The 21,764-nt window shown below is 41.7% G+C and overlaps 1 protein-coding gene across 3 annotated transcripts in view; it reads right to left on the bottom strand.

The window, feature by feature from the left end:
• Positions 1–21,764, bottom strand: part of NELL1 (neural EGFL like 1) — an 866,104-nt gene that overhangs the window by 654,424 nt on the left and 189,916 nt on the right. For all 3 annotated transcript variants that reach the window (XM_082342435.1, XM_082342434.1, XM_082342433.1), the window contains exons 8-10: positions 15,831–15,965; positions 14,806–14,908; positions 6,388–6,461 (exon numbers count right to left, since the gene is read on the bottom strand). In XM_082342435.1, coding sequence (XP_082198561.1) covers positions 6,388–6,461; positions 14,806–14,908; positions 15,831–15,965 — 312 coding nt within the window. The remainder of the gene's footprint in view (positions 1–6,387; positions 6,462–14,805; positions 14,909–15,830; positions 15,966–21,764) is intronic.

Genomic DNA, 21,764 nt, shown 5'->3' on the forward strand with positions numbered 1-21,764 from the left:
AGCCTCAATTTCAACAATTGGGTTTTTTTTTTCTTTTTTTCTTTTTTCTTTTTTGTTTTAACAAATGGGTTTTGAGTATCTTCTATATAGCAGAATGTCACCGACAGTGTAGAGCTGGTAAATTTTTAACAATTGACTATTGGATGGGGAACCCTAAAGTTAGCATTTGCTGATTTCTGTGGTGTCAATATCCGGACATTGTGAACTACCAACATGACATCACTGACCACAGAGTTGGGAAGTTATGTACAATGAGCTCTCGTGAGCTTTTATGAGACAGTTGTGGCACTGCCCTGAATCACAAGCACTGTGAACCCAAAGATAAATAAGACATCTTCCTTGCCCTTGATGAACTCACAGTTTGGATGGAGGGAGAAAAAAAAAAAACTCTTAAACTAGAAACCATAATACAATACAGTAAGTCCTAAAAAAAATGTGCTCTAATTATGCTATGGTAACGCATCATAGGAGAATAATTAATTCTGCCCAAGTGGGGAGAAATTATGAAGAAAATGCCACATTTGAAGGAACTAAATAATGGAATAAGATAAGGAAGAAGAGACTTTCCTGGCAGAGGGACCAGCAAGGACCAAGGTATACAGGTACGATGAACTGAAAGTGGATCAGTTAGATGAGCACTAGATTTTCCCTAGAAATAAATAAAGTCACTGACGATAAAATTTTAAATATTCAGCAGGTGAACCTTTAGGACCTCACTTCACCAAAGGTACTCTTTGTTGACATCACTAGCATCTATATTTAGTTTCACTCTGAATTTTTAAAATCAGCTCAATAGTTACTATAAAAAAGGGTTTGAGAGTCTCTTATTTTATCTAAAATGTTAAGTTTTTTTCTCCCATTCTTAACAGCATGGTTAAGTCCACCACGAAGCAAGCTCATTTAAGTCCAAAAGGTAATTCTCAACACAGATGGGAGAGTAGGATGGAGCTGGGCCACCAGGAAGGATGGGGGAGATTCTGAGTTTTCCATCTCCAAGATATGCTGTCATTCCAGTGTTCCCTGGTTTGGCAGAACTCCCATTATATCAGGCACATCCATTCGTAAATATGAACATAAACATAACTTTAAATGTCAAATGTAATTTAATTTCCAACTACTCATCATCTGGATTACTGGCACCATGGTTTCCTCTCCTTTCTCATAAATTTCAGCCAAGGCATTCCTTGTGGTGTCTTTTGTTCCCTTTTGCTCTTCATTTCTTGATCTGTCCCAAGGCATCTAGATCTCTTGCTTTTCTCCTATCTTAAAACTGGCCCTAAGATGCTAAGAACTAATCCTGCTATTCACCCACGGTCCCCGTTTCAGCTACATTCCACTCTCGCCCCTCAATCCAGGCCACGCTGGATGGCACCTGGCCTCAAGAGCTAGCACCAGTCTAAGGGCAGTATGCCTATCAGTTGTACCTCAGCTTTTGCAACAGGGAATCAAACCGATTATTACAGACCAATGGATGTTAATAACCTCGCTATCAGCGGCATAAGCTGAATGCAAAGGAAAACACGATGCTTGCTCACTTATCATTGCTGCCTCGACTTCTGTCCTTCAATATTAATGTATTTATTATCTACTGCCTCCTTGCATAAACACGAATGGTGAACTCTGTTGGATCCCTTTTATCAGTTCACTGTGCCCATCCCCCAACTTCAAATGCCTTTGTGCTAATGGCTCATCTCTCAACCCTCGGAGGGTCCCTTTGGGCACTGGAGCCACTTTGCAGGGAGCCAGAAGTTACCTACAAGTTCCACAACCCCCAGCCCCACGGCCCAGAGCCAGTGACTGACAGGCATGGGAGGTTCTTTACTTCAAGGGGAGACGATAGCTGGTATACGTTCAGAACCCCAGGAGAATCAGGGTACCTCTGACCTTTCACCTAAAATTGCACCCTTGCTGAGCTGCCTGCCCTGCCCAAGCCCGCATCCCCACACCCTTACTGCTTCCTCCCAGGAGCACTAGCTTAATAAATCACTTGTACTAAAATCCTGAGCTCAGGGTCTGCTTCTAGGAGAATCTCAACTAAGACGATAAGATAAATTTCACTCTTGCTGTCAAAAAATTAAACTGTTAAAAGAGATTATCTCTAGGCGGTGAGATTCTGGAGTGATTTTCTTTTACTTCCTTATATTTCCTTCCTTTCTCTATAGTCCAAATTTTATATTGAGTATATATTTGCTTTTATTAAAAAAAGCAATATTAAAAACACTACATTTGTCATTGAAATCTAAGGTGAATGTGTTTTTGGTACATGGGAAAAATCGAGACTCTCATTTTGCAATGCTTTGGACATGAAATGTTTGTAAATACAAGTTAAAAATCTGCATGCAGTAATATCTCTTTGGTGGCTATCTGAAAACATTTAAAACCCCTATCTTTGTGTCATGTGTCAACAAGCTTCAGCAAACTGCTTCAAATTCTGTGTATTTTAAAACATCATTACCGTTCTCCTGATTTCTATAGGTTTGTTATGATCATTAAAAATAAATTCTTGAATTAAAAAAAATAAAATAAAAATGCTACAGATGGCTTTTCAAAAAATAATTACACATGAAAGGTTCTCTTTTTTTTATATATAAAAGGTTGCTTTGACTACTGATTAAAGCAGTCAACAATTCCAATCAACCTTTAACATATTTAATGAGTAAGACCGTAATTCCAAATGTTCAAAGAGAGACAAACCCCTTTGCATGAATTTGAAAATAACATGAACTGTGATTACAGTAACATAAGTGCCACCAAATCCATTTAGTCCAGCCACATAATTTGGCACAAACCCTTTTTTACTTTATTTTCAAACTCTCTCTAATAAGTATCTGCTGATTAACATTTTCAAACCTTCCTGATTGTGGTATGTTATTTTATGACCTTTGGAACTCTGCATTGGTGGGAAAATATAATTCATCCATTTTTTCTCATTTAGAGTAACTGTCACCATGTCACTGATCAAATAGAAACGCTTTCAAGTTCTTTACTAATCACTATGCTTCAACCTGAATTTCTAATACCATATAAAACTCACATCTTTAAGTAAAAAAAAAAAAAAAAAAATGTTGCTAGCCTAAAATAATGTCACAGGGCAGCAATAACTGGACAAAACTGACCAAGACTGCTAGGAGAGTTTATTCATCTTGATAAAAGAAACAAAACAAAACAAAACAGTATGTTAACTTCTGGAATCACTTGGTGAAAATATTGAAAACAAAAGTTTGTTTCTTATCTAACTGGTGTTGCTGAAGCTTTGAAATGATCCCAGGAAAATGAAACGCGTGGATCACCAGGCAGCCTTTTGTCAACTGGGGATCTGCATTTGAACCACAGAACACAGAAATTATGTGAGTAATTATTTGCTCAGTTCTCCCAAGGATAGCACTTATGCAGGACCGTTTTAGATGTCTAGGAGAGAAGTTAATTCATCACATACAACAGGTACCTTAGGGCATTAAGGCTTAAATCTTGCAAAAGGCTGCCGGAGAGAAACCCGAGGTCTTCTCATCCTACACCCGTCACCCTCTCTCCCTGTTGACCACATCCATTAAATGTGTCCCAAAGCTCTTCTCTGGCCTTTTATAAATGCTACCCTTTATCAAGGGAATCAATGAGCCATAGCCTGACCAATCTGGTATTCTCAGATAGACTGAAAAGTGATCATTCAATCCTTCTGAATCCACCCTTCTACAATTCAAAAATGTGAATTATTTCCAAGCAAGTCTAACACCATCAGGACTGGCAGTAGAGAGGCTAAGAGAGGAGCCTGTAGATTCAGACCACACAGGTTCAGATCCCAACTGGTTCCTTTACTAGCTATGTGACTCTGATCATGTGTGCCTCAATTTTCTCATCTGTAAGATGGGGATGATAATAAGGCTACCTACCCCTACCTAATAACAGGGTTATTATGAGGTTTATATTAGATAAAGTTTCAAATGTTTTAAATAGTGTCTAGAAAATACTAAATATTCAAGAAATGTTAAATATTATTGTCAGTGATGCTTCCCTCTGTGCATAAAGTATTTAGTAAATAACTGTAGAAAGACAATAAATGAAGAAATTAATGACTTTTTAAAAGATGCTGAAATTATTCGCATGCACACAAACCACATATGCAAAGAGAATAACCTGTCTGCCCCAACTTCTTCCTAAGTTATAAAACCATAACAAAACAAAAACAGTAAAATATGAACCAGAGCAGGGAGAGTACCTACAATGTGCCAATAATCGTGTTAAGTACATTTCCAATATGCTGGCATTTAAATCCACACCCGTATCTTCTAGAGGTCTCAGATGGTGTCTGCCCTGATCCTCTCTGCTGATAACAGGGATGGAGTCACAATCGTGACCCTTGCCAGGGTTATCCACTACTTCTGCCCAATATGTAAAGGGGTTGTTAGCTGTGAGTGACAGATGCAGGGTGGATACTGAGATCATCAGCAGGGTGGGTAAGACTGCCTTTAGTCATTCCAACTTCCCTTGAGGTGGAAGAAAAACGTAAGGGTTTTAGAGTCCAAATCATCTTCCCTCCCCCAGAAGTGAAACAATCTACAGAGAACGTGACATCTGCCTTATATTCAGGGAGGACACGTGTGGTCATGTGGAATAAGAAAAATAGCTCACACGTGTTGAGGGCTTACTTTGTACCAACCAAGTCCTTCACATGCTTTATCTCATTTAATCCACCCACCATCCCTGTGTGGTAATGTGCCAGCCGCACGTTGGGGGTCACCCCACCCGCTTCCCCACTCCCAGGTTTGGAAGCTCCCATGGTTGACTGAGAGATCACGGAGCCCTCACTGTCACACCATCTCTACCTCTGCCACAGACTAAGGAGTCCACCCCACAGTCCCCACTGACGCAGAAGGACCACCACACCTGCATACCCGCCAGACTGTCCAGACCAATGGAATCTCTGCCATTCCCAGGGGCAGCCAAGAAAGAGCGAATGGGAAACACAATGGGGAGGTCCAAAGGAGTTAACTCCTGCGGTAGATTCTGGCCAATGAGAGACAGGAGACAGGAAAGAGCCGTCCCTCCCCCGAAGCTCCCCAAAAAGAACAAGATTCGAGTTCCCTGAGAGCTTCAACGTGTCTCTAAATGCCTCATTGTCCTCAACCTTTCAAATACACTCCTTTCTTTTCTCCAGGGATGTGACGAAAAGCAAATGAAATGCCATAGGAAACTGCACTTGGAGAGATGGTCTATTCCAGCCAGCCTCCCTGGAGATGCCCCTCAAAACCAGGCCTGCTTCGCTGTGGGGCAGTGGCAGCTCTGGAAGGCACCTCCTTGAATTTGTTCTCCCTCTCTTCCTTCTTTCCCTCTGTCTCTCACTCTTGCGTTCTAGGACAGCACCTCACCCAAGTAAATGCTTGGCTAGCTCCCACACTTCATCCAGCACGTTGTTCAGATATGACCTCCTCCGAGAGGTTTTCCCAGACCACCCATCCCCACCTCAAAGCTCTCTACCCCTTCAACCTGCTCTGTATTTTTCATAGAATTTGGCACCCTAGTTGACCCTTGAACAATGCAGGGGTTAGGAGCGCCGACCCTCCACACAGTCTAAAATCGGCACATAATTTATAGTCAACCCTCTGTACCTGTGGTTCCTCCGTATCCACGGTTCTACATCCAGGGATTCAACCAAGTGCGGATAGTGTAGCACCGCAGTATTTACTACTGGAAAAAATCCGTGCATAAGTGGACCCACACAGTTCAAACATGTGTTGTTCAAGGCTCAGCTGCATCTTGTATATTTATTTGTTTATATCTTACTGTCTGTCTCCCCACCAGACGGCAAATTCTATAAAGACAAGGACTTTGTTTTGTTCACTGTTCTACACCCAGAATCTAGTACTATGCTGGTAAGTAGCAGTTGCTCAATGCATGTTTGTTGAATGATTTTTTTTTTTTAATTGGAGTGCAGTCTTAAATGAGATCTATGGTTCTACACATCTTATTTTGAGAAATACATGGGAGGGGGCAGGCAGGAGACAGAGGCATTGTCTAACATTGTATCGGACTCTTAGGAGTAGAGGTGGCACTATATCCACAACTAACATCACAGACTAAGTGCCCCAACACCACATCAAAACCTTTTCCCAGGACCACCTGACAACCTCCCTGACTCATGGTAGCTGCTAGCTCCCTTCCCCCTTCTCACTTCCTCCCTAACAGTCTTTCCCAAAGCTACCTGATCCACGGCTGACCACAAGCTAACCACACAATGACAGTGGCTGGGAACTCCACAGCCAGGACTCAAGCCCACCAGAGAGTCCTTCCCCTCAGTGATCCACTCAGGACAATTTGCTCCATTCCAGAATCCTACCTAAAGCCCACATCTCCTTCCCTACAAGTAATGGGGATCATAAGATTGAAACTCACTCTGCATTCCCGGCAGCTCTTGGTTAAAATCCGCTGGCCTTCTGCAAGGACTTTTCCTCCATAGATACATTTTGCTGTAATAAAACAGAAAAACAGTTCAGACAGTCATGCTATGCCACAAAATGACCTCAGGGGCACCATCCAACTCCAGTAGATTCCACAGAATATAAATGCTCTGATTCTAAGCAATGCAAAGCTCTTTGCATGTCTGGAGTTAAGGCATGGAAATAGTATGGGGATAACTGTTGAATCCCCTTTCAGACTGTCCTCTCTATTATGTTTGCCAGGAGTCCTTCACACCAAGCACATACAACTATTTCAATGCTGCAGTTGCTGAAGGAACTAGAGAATGAATTGATGTGGTCAATGTTAAAACAAGGAAGAAGTGGTTGTCATCACCGTGGAGTATAATAGCATAGCTTTGATTCAGCTACTCCAGCCATAAAACAAATGACTGGGTGAGAGCGGACTTGCATATATACTCCACTCATCAGGACCTCAGTCACGTGCAGAAAGACACCATTTTTCCCCCTTGTCATCATAGGAAGCGCATGTCTTTAACTTATCTGTTCCCAAGAAGCTCAGAGACAACTAAGAAATACAAGTGAGTAAAATGCTGTATCAAAATGCCCTAGACAGACTGCCTTTGGAAAGGTAAGCTTAACAGGCTGATAGGGAGGGCAGGGAGGAGAGACAGGTCTTGGAAAAAGGTTAACAGAGAAGCATAAATGCTGACCCACTTTTAAGCAAGCGCAGAATATGTTAATTTGATATGACCCTAATGTATCTCTGCCAAATTCTCCAGCCACATCCACAGGACCAGGAAAGCAAAGGCCTGATTGATCACTCCCTCTCCTGCACAAATGAAGATCCTTTCAGCCCTAGTCCTCAGGAGAAGCAGAAGTGAAGACATGCGCTCTAAGAGATCTCCACCACTAACTCACTGTCTTAGAGAAACCACCTCACCTCTCAGAACCTCCATTTCTATATCTGTTAGAAACAGGTGAATTCAATTTGGTAGTTTCTTAGTTCTACAATCTTCAGACTCATGGAATGTTCAGGTATGTAGGGACCTCAGCAAACAACTCGTCCAACTCCCTCTTGTTGACCACAGGAGGAGGAGAGCCCAGAGACACTGGTTTACTTAACATCACGATCCCACAGTGGCTACTATGGTGTGCAATCCAGATCCCCCTCTCCACGGCCAAAGGTCACATTCCTGAAACTGCCAGACAGGTGATGACCAACAGCTGTCAGCTGAATAGTGATCCAGGACTTGCCCTTGTCCAAAGTCAAGGCCCCTTCCCAGCACAGCCCACATCCAATGAGTGGTTGATGAAGATGTTGCAGAGTCCTGGCCCCTTGCCCCAACTCAGGATAACTCCAAGGGTCATTCCAGCTCCACAGCTCCTTGGAGAAATGACTGAGGTATTTGTCGTAACTGCACTGCAGTTCAACCTCTCCTTCTGCCCAACTCAGCTTCCCTCACTATCTCATTCCCACCCCAGAACTGATCCTGAACTTCCTAATAAAGTACAAGCAAATCTCCATTTCAGAGTCTGTTTCTTCTCAAAACCTGCCCTGCAACAAACTCAAATCTGTGCCTCTCTAGTATCTGCATTCAGTGAATGGCACCAGTATCCACCCCTACCCTCCACACGCACCACCCATACCCCACCGCCTAGGGCCCTTCTAACCTCTTCCTCTTACTCAACCCCGTGTCCAATCAGTACCCAAATCCCTGCAAAGCTCCCTCCTTAAGTTTCTCAAGTCAACCCACTTTTCTCCATTCCCACCACCAGCCCCCAGGTGCTACCTTCACTCAGGCTAGCCCTCTTCTTTAGTCTACCAGGAAACTTCTTAACTTGCCTCCTATGTTCTGGTCTAATCTTACCCAGTCCTTCCCCATACAACAGTCGAATATATTTTAAGTGCAAATAGGACTCTCTGCTTTAAAATCATTGAGTCACTCATGCCCTCAGAATATAGTTCAAATTCCTGAAGTCAGCACACAAGGCCATCCCTGTGCGTTCACTCTCCCTCCCAAACTCCCAAACATTCACACCTCCACTTAAGACTCCAGCCACGCTCTGTTTCTGGGATTTGCATATACTGTTCTGCTTCTCCAGAACACTCAGCCTCATCTACCTGCTCCTGGTAACCTTCCATCCTATATACCCATCAATTTCAACTTAGGCCTGACTTCCCCCCAAGAAGTTGTTCTTGACCTCTAACACTGGAGAACTGCCCTCACTTTGTGCTTCTGTGGTACTCTGGACCTCGCCCTAACAGAGAAAATATCACATTTTACGTCTGTTGCCCCAGTGAGGGTAGGAACTATGTCCATTCATAACTTTATCTCTAGCCCCAACCCCAGTGCCTCTCTGGGCTTATTGTTAGTAACAATTTTAGAATTAATGAGCCTCCTCGGTAGCAAAAACCAGAGAAATTTGCTGATTCCCAGAAGAGACTCCTTTCTGCTATTCAATGCTATTCCAAACATTAAAAGCAGATACCACGGTTTTCAGAGCAAAACCATCAACAACAAGGTAGAGAACCAATACAATTTTCTAGATAACCCCCTTCCTCACTTCACTTTAAAAAATTATCCCCGATCATCTTTTATGCCTCAGTTTTCCAGATAAATCAGTTGACTGTGACTCATTGGTCCTAATGATCATGTGGATTCCCCAATTTGCTTGCATGGGGAGACCATACCTCCAAGGGCCTGAAATTCCTGCCTAATAAACTCCCACACTCCCAAACACAGCTGCTGCCAACTTGGCAAGATGGCTTGCTCACGAGTGACAGTTCTGCTAAACACACGGCTGTCAAATCTGCCATCTGCCCCTTGGCCCAGGGTGGGAAGCAAAGAAATAGACTTTCCTTCCTTATTTTTGCACCTTGCCACCCCCATGATGTTAGGATCACACTTGCTACCCTGTCTGAAGACATTCGCCCGATTCCTCTCATCCTCTGCTAGACACTCATCCCAGAACTTCGATCTGGAGACGGGAGTGTCTTACTGTTTACATTCACACCACACACGGGGACACATCCATCCCTCAAATCTACCAATCTGGTATAAAAATTAAATGTCCACTGAACTTCATGTCTTCACATGGCAGGGTGCCTTAGGGGCTGCAAATGACATCAACATGATGCTGTGTACCTCAGCCATTCACAGCCTTGGCACCGATGCAGGATGCATGGACGATTACAATATCAAGTATCTACAAAGTTATCTCAGGACAGCTTTCAGCATCACCACCGGAGGTCACAAGAATTTCCCCTGCTTCTCATCCTCACCCCACTTCACTGACGGTGCCCTTCCTTCCCGGCCCCACCGTATGCCTAACACCAGTCCTCATTATCTAACCTCTTGATCTACAGCCAAAAGGCTTATTTTTGATACCTGGGAAATTCAAGCAGAAGGTGAGTCAGGCTCCGATGCCTGTGGCTGGGGCATTCGGGATGCCATTCCAACAGCTTTTAGTATGAGTAGAAATGTAAATGGATACCTGAAGCCCTTCACATCACACTGGGGACATGCAAACGAGACCATTTCACAGTGTCCGACGATGAAATTGAAACTCGGCACCAACACACACTTCTCCACGATGTCAGAAACAAAGGTACCGGGGATTTACAGAAACAGTTATGCAGTTGTATCTTTTTGCGTCCACAGACACCTGGCCCTTCAAATCCGAGCCTGATTTCTCTTGTGCGATGGATGGACACTTTTGCCATTTGGGTGCACACTAAATAAACAACTTTTAGGCACCACTTGGCACCCCTGTCAGATGTGGATGTGAGGTTGCTCTGTCTTTATTTAGGGATTTGCACGTTGCACACACTCCAGCCACCCCTTGGCACTCAGCAGCTGAGAACATCAAAATCTACATTCTGTGTTACACTTTAAAGGAGAGGGGCAGAGCAGAAAAGCTCAACACCCAGGAGCCATCCTCCCTCGGTGGGCTCGTTCACAGACCTAGTTTCAGATACCACCTCTCTGAGCATGACGCCCACATCAAACAGGTTGTCCCTCAGCCATCTCCAACTCTCCTATGCCGAACAGAATGTATTGCTCCTGAAACCATTTCTTCCACCTGCCTTATTTCTGTTAATCACACTATGAGTCTCCCACAGGCTCTTGTTCGAAACCTGGCAACTTCTCCCTTACAGATGCTCTGTCCCTGATTCATCTGTTTCACGTTAAAAAAAAAAAAAAAAAATGCTTACGGAGTACCTACCCTGCCCCAGGTCTTTTGGCCATCACTCAGCTTCATCCCTTCCTTTCCATGTCCCCCGGCTGTGCCTACCTGCCTGCCGGCCTCATCACCTCCACCTGCAAATGGGCCTGACTGAATCCCACACCCAGCTCCCTGCCTCCAGCTCTCCCCACGCAGGGGCTTTTGTCAAAGCATTTCTCTGATTATGCCACAACCCTGCTTCAAAAGCTTGCTTCTGAGCCCCCCAAACAAATGCTGTGTTTACTTCCATGATTTTGCATGTGCAATTCCCTTTGGCAGGTGTGTTCTTACCTACCTTGTCCACATGGCAAACTCCTGTTCATTTGTCAACACCTTACTCAGTTATTCCTTCCCCTATGAAGTCTTCCTAACACACATACACCCAAGTTTCTGATGCAATTAATCACTCCCTTCTCTGTGCTACCCCTGCACCTTACATAGCATGCATACTGCACAATACTATGTTGTAATGAGATGGTGCATACATCTCCCTGGACAGCAGGGGGTAGAGGAGACAGGTTAAAAGCATTAATTCTGGAGCCAGACTACCTGGGTTTTATTTTGTCTCCACCAAGGCTGAGAGCCCTTGGACAAGTTAGTTCTCCTCTCTGTGCTTTACCTCCTCATCTATAAAATGGGGGTCACAGTGGAGCCTATGACTCTAGGTTGTTGGAAGAATTAAATGAATTAATACACATAAAAAAGCTTAACACAGTGTCTGACATAGAATGAATGATCCACATGTGCCCGTTGCTGTAACCAGACGAAAGAACAGAGTTGGGAGAGGAATTTCAGTAAGGATGACTGAATGAATTCAGTGGAATACAATCATCATCATCCATCCCCAACCCGCCCTTGCAGCTTATTTCTACTTCTCACCTACAGAAATCCTCTGTTATCACCTAACAGACTATCTCCCTTTCCTTCTGCAACTTCTTTTCCTTTGCAAATGCTGTTTTGCATAGCTCGAGATTCCCTCTCCATCCTTTTCCTTCTCTCCCATCTCTGATAGTTCCCAAATCTATCTACCAAAAGAATACTAATTCTAGGACACCACTGTCCAGAGATTCTGATTTAGCAGGTCAGAGAGGGGCCCTGGGACACTCTATTTTAAGAAGTTCACCAGGTGATTCTAATGTGTAGCTAGGTATGTTCAATTCCTTAAACAGAGCAGACACCCAAGAAATGTTGGAGGAATGAGACTCCTGCACTACTTTCTGGACTTCCACGCCCATAGCTAAGGAATCTAGAAGGCTCTCCTGAGTTTTCCCTGATGCCTCCCAAAAAGATGGAGCAAGAGCCTAGTATCAGGAATTATGAAAACTGCCTTGCTCTTGGAGATGGCCTGATTTACTGGGTTTTTTGATCGAAACAAAGTACTTTTCTCAGACAATGAATTGAGACTTAAACACTTAGACCAAGTTCTTTCCTATTGCCACATGGATGCCCTCATCTGTAAGTGCTACAGCTCCTTGAAGCCATGACAAGTGGATGAACACTTAGTAAATGAGCACACAAGACAATTTGCTTTTATGTATCGGCTCTTGAATCAAATCAATACTTTTTCTCAGAAACCCTAGGACGCTGCCCCACCTAAACCCAGAGAGTAGCTTAGGAAATTTTATCTGAAAGGGACAACCAAAGGAAATATTTTCCATCCTTTACCTGATGTGAAAATATTTGAAAACTTCTATATCTTTTCAAATTAGAGGGTTTTTTCTGCTTACTTTTTTTTTTTTTAAACATCTTTATTGGAGTATAATTGCTTTACATTGTTGTGTTAGTTGCTGCTGTATAACAAAGTGAATCAGCTTTACGTATACATATATCCCCATATCCCCTCCCTCTTGCATCTCCCTCCCACCCTCCCTATCCCACCCTTCTAGTCTTTTCCATATATATGACCAGGAGTGGAATTGCTGGGTCATATGATAATTGAGTAGTGTTCTTAATCATTTATTTGTACTACCATTTTATTAAACTATAAACATCTCAAACTACCGATCAGAGCTGCTGAGAAAATTCATTCTACCTAGCTAAATTGCTATCAATTCCAAACAAAGGCAAAAAGCACACTGATGGCTTAGCTAGCTCAGGTATCAGCATCTTGGTAAAATCGGGTAACTTGCTGAAATGTTTTTTAAAACTTAAAATTCTCCAGTAAATTAGAATAAAGAGAAATGACTATCCCACACATTTCTAGTGAGAGGATAATTGGATGATATATATCAAGGACCTTGAAAATGTCAGTCTCTTGGCCCAATAATTCTACTTTGGAGAATTCTATCTTAAGAAAATGTAAAATACAAAAATGTGTCCTCACAAAACATATTATTGAAGAGTAATTTATAATAGTGACAAGTGGGAAAACAACCTAGTTATCCAACAATTGGGGAATAATTAAATAAGTTATGCAACAGCCAAAGAGTGGAACACTATGAAGCTCATTAAAATGAGGTTTATACAGAGTTTTTTAAAGGATAGTAATACACTTAAGTGATAATGTTAAGTCAACAAAGTAGGTTAAAATTATCTGCATAATAAGACCTTAATTGTCCACAAAATATAAGTTTTAAAAAAAGAAATCCACTACAACTTCAAGAGTGTTTGTTTCCAAGTGGTGGCATTATGGGTGATTTTTCCATCTTTACCTTTACCCTTATGTGTTTTCAAATGTTACATTGCTTTTACAAGTAGACTATCAAAAGCTTAACACAAAAAACAGCTGAAGGACTCACCTACTCCCGTGTCCAAACAACAACTGCCAAGAGACAGCATTCACAGATCTATCCACAGAGCTCAAAATAGATTAAAAGTACCTCATATTGTTTAAACAAATTCCTAAGTTTCTCAACTTCTTCCTCTATTATATAGAATATATCAAGATAGAAAAAAATAATCTATACCTACTAAAAACTATTTTTCCATCATGGAATCAAACTATAATCTCAACATCTGGGCCCTTGATCTATCTGTATTGCCAGACGTGACTTCCAAAAGCACTTAGAATAGAAATAAGAAAGTTTCTTTTAGATCAACTCTGAGTAAGCCCTCCAGAGTAATGGGTGTACCGTGCCAACCATAAATAGAAGACATTTTCCAAAGTTCCTTTTGAAAGAGTATAAAAAAAGATTGGGCTGGTACAAACAGACCAGCTATCCCCACTTCCACTGTCATATTAGGAGACATGTTATTCTTGACAAAAAACTAGACCACTGTGTTTTGAAGACCTAGTGATGATGGTGTTTTTTTTGGTAGAGAAATGGTCTTGAAAATTATCCATCGGATGGCACATTTCTAACCTAAACTCTCCTTTTTCAAAGAAGAGCATATGGTTCGATAAAAAGACTATGGGCTTTGTAGTCAGACAGAATTCATTTTATATCTCACCTCTGTCACTCACCAGCCTTGCAAACTTGGTAAATTATCTTCCGCAACCTTCCTATAAAACAGGGATAAAAATAATCCCCGCCTAAAAGATTGCAGTGAGGTTTCAATAAGCTAATAGAATGAAATGACCTAACATAGTAACTGGCACATACCAATCATTCTAAATGACAGCTTTTACTCTTCCTGGTTGTCTCAGTGTTCATTTCACCATTTCATTTGAAATAGTGTCCTTTGTAATACAGAGGGAAAAGGATTTTTAAATCATTATATAATTTGGACCAGTCAACTCTGAAGGAAATTGTTCCAATATTTTAACTGAAGTTCAATCCAGAAATTCCTAACAAAGGCCCTTTAATAACAGGAAACCTGGCCAAGACCTCAGATAGCCAAAACACAGAGTGTGGCCCTCGATCAATCAAAATGAGGGGACCAAAGCACGTGGAGCTTTGGAGTCCTGACTACAGAGCAACTCCACACACTACCAGTTGTTTGACCGCGGACAAGTGACTTAATCCTTGTGAACACCAGTTCCCTCTACATAAGAATGTAAAGAATAGTAATTAAGGTTGATGTGAGGATTTAAAAAAAAATAGCCTACATAAAGTGTCTGCACGTCACAAGTGATTAAAATATAGCTGCTCCTATCATACATTTATTATTATATCTACTGCTAGGACTTCCTTTCATCAATGTTAATCAATTGGGGCCTGAAAAATAGGGGAATAAATCAATCTCGAAGCACAGAGGGCCACCCTGACCCTCAGTTAGTACTCACGTCGGCAGACCTTACAGCACTGGCCTGCAATGTGCACGGGGAGGGAGTCTGGAGAGCAGTTGAGGGGGGGACAGGACATCCTTCGACATTCCACAGCGCCACTCTAAGGAAGGAACGACAGGGAAAGGAATCTCAGCAGAAGTGACCTCAGCAGCAAAAAGCTCACATCTCATCCCAGAAGCCTCACCAGGGAAACAGAAGCAGTGTGAGAAACTCCCAGTCCACTCCAGGACCACAAATAAAGAATTTTCTCCAGCCCAAATGAACCCATGCCACCTCGGTTACTTTTCTGATATACATCACTGGCTTTATTCCACCTGCCCATGTGGACTAAGTAGATTAGGCAGAAAACATAAAAGCCTATTTTTACAAGAACATAAATAACACCTTTTGCAGACCCTGTCAACCATTGTTGAAGCGCTAACAATCATTTTGTATTTTTGCAGACGAACAATGGCTTTCTTCAGATAGTTATCAAATAATTTCAACTGAACAGGGTTTCCATATTAATGTGGGGGGCCTCTTGTAATTCTCTGAAACAGATCAAATAGTACATACAAATAATGCAAATAATGGATAACCTGAAAGAAAGTCAGGGGGTCCTGCAAGTCTCTAAAACAGAAAATGGATACCTTGTAAAATACAATGAAAACACCTAGAAACTAATTAAACCACCTTTTTAAAATGTATTACAGCAGGGAAAAGTTGTGAATGAACCATTAGGTGGCTTGAAAACCAAAGGAGTCCCTTCCTCCCTCTGATACTCTAATCTCTAAACAGTAAGCTTCTTAATCATGTTAGATCATATTAGAGTGTGTTGGAAATTAAAATCTGCTTTCTCTTGATAAGTATTTTTGTTTGTAATGACACTTTTCCAGCTTCCCTTCGCAATTGCTCCAATTACTAAATAGGCACTTAGTAAAAAGGCAGTACTGCTTAGAGTTAGCATTATAAAGAAACAGGTTACACAATAATTAGTACAACTGCCCTCTCAAAACTGTCCATTTATGTACAAAGAGGCTTACTGTGCATGTGCAGTTCCTGCAGTGATCACCGTCAACCCAGGAGTCTTGGTCTCTATAGAGCAGTCCACTCACTTGACAGGTCTTCTCACAATGACAGTTTTCCAATTGACTAAGTCTTGTCTCTGCATAGTTCAGCTGCAAACAAGAGTTACTACGTGTAATTTCTGTAATTCAACTGCATTGTCCTAACAAAGCTAATCGCAACGAGCAAAAATAAATCCAAGCGGGAGGAGAAAAAAAAATGCTCAAAGCAGTTCAGTGATTCTTAGCCAGATCTCTTTTTCGAAGATTTTTTTTTTAATTTCACACAAGGTAGAAGCATTCTAAATTGAAGACATATTGGCTCCCATGGTCTAATGAGCACCAAATGAGACATTAAACTGTATCTCAGGGACCTCATGGGTGTTCATCAACGCGTGTGCTTTCAGCTCAAACCCACACAGAAACACTTGTAATGAATGTGTTCTCAAGGACTCGTTACAATGTTTACAGGAGATCTAATCAGCAACTCGGAAGCACTTACATTTATCTCCCGCTATCCTGTCCCTCTTCTTCACACACTAACCGGAGTGTCATGGTTTACAAGCTGGGAAGTCACTGCTTCCTCTTTTATGAAAAATTCTGGGAAGTCATAGGCAGATCTTATTTCTCCCCAGCTCAGGATCCTCCAAATAGAATGCCCCAGAATCCACCTTGGTGTTCAGACAAGTTCAAGAGAGGCAACCAAACCCCCAGGTGAGATGAGGACTTTGTTAAAAAAAAAAAAAGAAAAAGAAAAAGAAAAGAAAACCTTTTTCCTTTTTTTAGGTCACCCAACTGCTACCATTAAACATAGAATCTTAGAATCTCCGATTTGAAAGAGTTTATAAAGTTTGAATGACATGACAAGTAACCCCTTCAAGTGGTCATCCAGCCTCTGTTTGCACATGTAACTGTGATGGGACACTCATTACCTTCCAAGGAAAGCTACTTTTCTTGGTTAGCTCTGGATGTTTGAAACGTCTTTCTTAGCTTGAGCTGTGAAATTTCTCTCCCTTTTTCCTATTAGACCTAGTTTTGCCTTGTGGCCCATCCTGAGCAAGTCTAACCGCTCTACAAACATTTGAGGTTATCCTGGCCTCTTGCCTGCTCTTGACCACAGTCAGCCCACCAGGTTCCCCTAATAGCTCCTCGTGATATGGTTCCAACCCTCCCTCTTGACCATTTTGCATGTAGGCGACTCCAGGTTGCCTTCAAAACTATGGTACAAAAAAACTTGAAATGTGGTATGATCTCTCTGTCATCACATCCATACCAAGGAGTAACTCAGCCTGGTAGCAATATCGCCCTTCTTCCTTTCTCCTTACATAGAGAAGGTCATGATAGAAGAACAAATACCACTTTCTAAACATTCATCAAATAGTTTCTTTCCCTTCTCAATCATACTTATATATCCCCGTCTTGAGTATTTTCCCCATACAGGAGATCGAATCCATTTTTGATCCCAACTAAGACTATTTCAAGGCAGTATTTTAGCTATAATGGTTGAACCTGGCTAATGATGACTTCTACCATCTTTCTACCTTTTCTATGGTTCCAGCCCATACATGCTCCTCTCAATTACTCATAACAGTGCTACTCTTTGGAAATGGAATCCACATGTAATTCAACCTTGGTTTTTGTCATTTATTCCATCTCTTGCTCTAAACTTTTGGAATTTCTCAAGAAAATTTGTTCCTTGTCTGCCTGTCATAGGTAGTACCAAGAGGAAGGGAAAAGAACAAATAGAATCCTAAACAAACCACATGCACTATAATCAACCCTGAAAAAACTGAGTCGACCGTGCCTGAAACTTAGCTTCCTATGACTCCTCTACTATACATGATCTTCCAAAAATTCAAGTTACATTTATATCTCCAGCCTAATCATAGAGCGTCCAGAATCGACGGTAATTACGTTCTCTGGGAATTCTTTAGGAAATGCAGATAACATATAATTCCAAGAGTTTGGTGACACCAAGTACCAAAACCATGTATTGGTAAGAGATAATAAAAAGGAAGTGAAAACTCATCACATATTATCTACTTCATTTCTATAGCCTCAGTAGTTCCCACATAAGGTAGTGATAGACATATGACCGTGGAATGAACAAGAAAGAGTTGAACTAGAAGGGAATCTTTCCTAAAAGTGGCTCAGAATGAAGAATCTGTTTGTGAGAGGAAAGTGCGTGTCTTACTCTCAAAGTCTGGAAGAACCCTAGTGTCTGTATCACTCCAAGAAGGGCACTTCTTAAGGACTAGTCCAAAAGGCTATTCTGTATCTATCCAAGTTTCCTGAAAATCCAGGAGCTTGCCTAAAGGCAATATTGTCAATTTCCAGTACTGCCCAACAAAGCTGAGCTATGCTCACATACAAAACTCAATTCCAAGGAAAAGCCTCAATTTTAATACAATGGAAGCTATTCTCAAGGCCGATTTTGCTTCCCTTCTGAGTACTGTATTTAAATTTTTAATATATTTAGCCTGTTCTGACAACAGTGAAAAACCCTAATCTCTGTGATGATAAGAATGCATCAGACAGACACCAAGACAAAGGAATATTAAGGCAAAAAGCTAATTTTTCAAAGGCACTTAATATGTAATCTTGCCTTCCTTTTCCCCTGCTAAATCCTGAAGCAACAATAAAGGAGAAAAACAACTCTGAAATAAAAAATGAATTACATTTTCTGTCACTGGCATTAGCATGCTGAATTTACACAAATTCATTTTCAAAAGCTATTTCTACACTACCTGCCATTTTCTCTAAGAATGCCTGCAGATCCAAAATAGATACGGTATCAAATCTACATCTCTTTTCTGTTTTACCTTTGTTTGCACATTTATCTGAGCAACCATGGACCAAATCATTTATTCTTAGCTCTACACATTCAAAGACAGACAGCAGAGGCCTTTTCCACAGAAAGAGGTCAATGAATGAATCTAAGTACATTAGTCATGCAGTAGATTTCTTTTTTTCCTTTGAAATAGTATTTATTTGGCATTTGCTATATGAAAGGGAAAAAAGAAATCTATTGTGTTAAACCTTTAGGCTTAATTGAAAAATCACTATTGAGCTCCTCGAAACAATGAAAGTCTCAAAATTAAATATGTTACAAGCTGAAATGCCACTGCAAGTGCTGCTTGATTTACATAAATAGATTTGTCAAAGATTTAAACAGAAGTAATCAAGAAATTCCCCATCTTCAGCATCTCTTCTTCCTGAGCTTGAAGGAAGAATGTGATTACCACACAGGTGGGATGCAAGAGCAGGACACAGCCTGGTCCTATCGCTGTGTACCTGGCTCAGCAGGCGTGTGGTTCCCACAGTGTAGAGACTACCTGAGAGAACTTCCAGAATAAGCCAGGGGATCGGTGGTCTCTTGTGGCTCACTTAGGGGAAGCGTCAGGGGACCGCTTCCCTGCACCTTCTCCCCCTTGAAAAAGTATGGTTTTTGCCACAATGTTGGGATTCTTCAAGAGGGCTCTTCTGTACCCTGGCCTCTGTCACCTGAAGCTACATGCAAGCTGCTTCCCTGATCTTTCCTATATCAAGCAAGGGCACAGTCATTTTCAATCACCCTGTACTCTGAAAGGAGAAAAGGAACAGCAAGCCCTCCTAGGCACAACCCTGAGCTGATCTGGTGTCTGTGTCTGTTTGGTTTGATGTGACTTTGGCTACCAACTCCTGTCCAGCTTGTGTGCTGGACTCGCTCTCCGGTAGGATTCCATGGCTTCCACTGTGACCCAAATGTGAGGACTTTCTGCTGCTTTCCAAAACCTCCTGGCTCTAGACCAGGGCTCTGACAGCAACTTTCATGCAATCTTTATAAAACGAAGAATAACTGTCACCATTTTACATACATGGAAACTGCAGCTAGAAATGAGACCAGTGACTCATTCCAGGCTGCAAACATCCAAGGAAGTGACAAAAATGAGATTCAACATCAGATGAATCTTACTCCAAAGCCCATTTCTATCTCCACCATGATCTACATGACTAATGCCTATTTTAATCACAGCTGCTGGGCAACTCAAACCAAACCTCCAAACCCATCAGCTAAATCTTGTCATGATAGGCTTATTTAACTAAAGGCAAAGCCCAAATCCAGATCGATTTGGTGCCATAGAATTCCCTTTGCACCCAGGAACCCTACTTGGCTTCCAGTTTGTCTTATCGCTCCAGACTCCATCTCCTTCACTCTGCCAAGAGATGTATTACACTCTGTTTCCACCAAGATGGCAGACTAGGTACCCTAAAAGACTACACCAATTGAACCAACTAAAATGCTGGATAACATACACAAATCATAACTTTTAAAAATCATCACAGGAGATGATAGAAAAGGAATAAAGCCACAGTGGCCAAAACCAACTGGCAGCCAGGGATCCAGGGAGGCGAGTGAGCACCAAAGCCAACCTCCATGACGTTAGCCAAAACATGGAGCCCTCAAGCTCCCACCTTGCACAGGGGGCCAGGGAGAGGAAATAGAGAACAGGGTGTGCCCAAGATGGGATGTCTTAAAGGAAACTCCTACATCAAGGTACGGCCCCAAAGGGCTGTACACTCAGCTTAAGAGTGAACAAAAAGGAAACAAGGCTTGCACCAGGCACAGAAGGAAGACCTTCCTACTCAGACCATGGCACTGGCTAGAGGGAAATATCTTCCTTCAGAAGTCTTAAAGAATTCTTTGCTGAGAATTCACCTGGCTGATCCTAGGTTAGCAGTCTGATTCTGAGCAGTCCCTATGATCTGAAAACCCTTAAGGAGATAATGCAATAGCAGTGACCCCTGTGTGGTCCTGGCAGGAGGACACATAATGTAAACCCAGGACTCAGAAAATTCCCACATCTACCTAAGGAAAACAAGTGGCTGTAACCAGATGGGTGAGTTAAGAGGGCTTGTCCTTGCCCTGACGTTCCTCCTTCAAAAGCTGCTACAAGCTCTATGCTCACGTTTCACTCCCAGCAGGTACCATCTGAACACACACTCCTCTTTTCCTCTCGTCTTATGTGCTCGTTCTTCTTCTCACTGGTATCGCCATCCTCCTACTGGTAGCATCCACCTCCCTCTCTCCATCAGTCATTCCTTCTTTATATCTTTTGGTTCTCTTTCTAATCCTCTCTCCTCCAACCATAAACTTCCTCAGTTATGATCCAACTTACAGAATCTAAGTTTGAGTCTCGGCTTTGCCATCCACTTTTCTTGGGAAAAACTACATAACTTTCTTGGGACTCAGTCTTCTCATCTGGACAGTGGGCTAATAAACCTAGCTCAGAGGATTGCTGGAAGGATTATAGAGAGAGTGAATATAAAAAGTTTAAGCATTGTAACTAACACATAGTAAATGCTCAATAAATATTACCTAATATGGATATCTTTCCAGTTTATTCCAGATCAGGGGTTGACAAACTAAGGTCCATGGACCAAATCTGGCCCAGCACTTATTTTTGTATGGCCTGTGGGCTAAGAATAATTTTTACATTTTTCAATAGTTATATTTTATTTTTTTATCGAAGTGTAGTTGATGTACAATACATTATATAAGTTACCTGTGTACAATACAGTGATTCACAATTTTTAAAGGTTATACTCCATTTATAGTTATTATAAAATATTGGATAGATTCCCTGTGTTGTACAATATATCTTGGTAGCTTATTATATAATAGTTTGTACCTCTTAATCTACCACTCCTATATCACTCCTCCCCCACTTCCCTCTCCCCACTAGTAACCACTATTTTGTTCTCTATATCTGTGAGTCTGCTGCTTTTTTGAAATTCACTAGTTTGTTGTATTTTTTAGATTTTTTTAGATTCCACATATAAGTGATATACAGCATTTGTTTTTCCCTGTCTGATTTATTTCACTTAGGATAATGCCCTCCAAGTCCATTGATGTTGCTGTGAATGGCACAA

The sequence above is a fragment of the Balaenoptera borealis genome, assembly GCF_965194805.1.
Source record: "Balaenoptera borealis genome assembly, chromosome: 11".
NCBI lineage: Eukaryota > Metazoa > Chordata > Mammalia > Artiodactyla > Balaenopteridae > Balaenoptera > Balaenoptera borealis.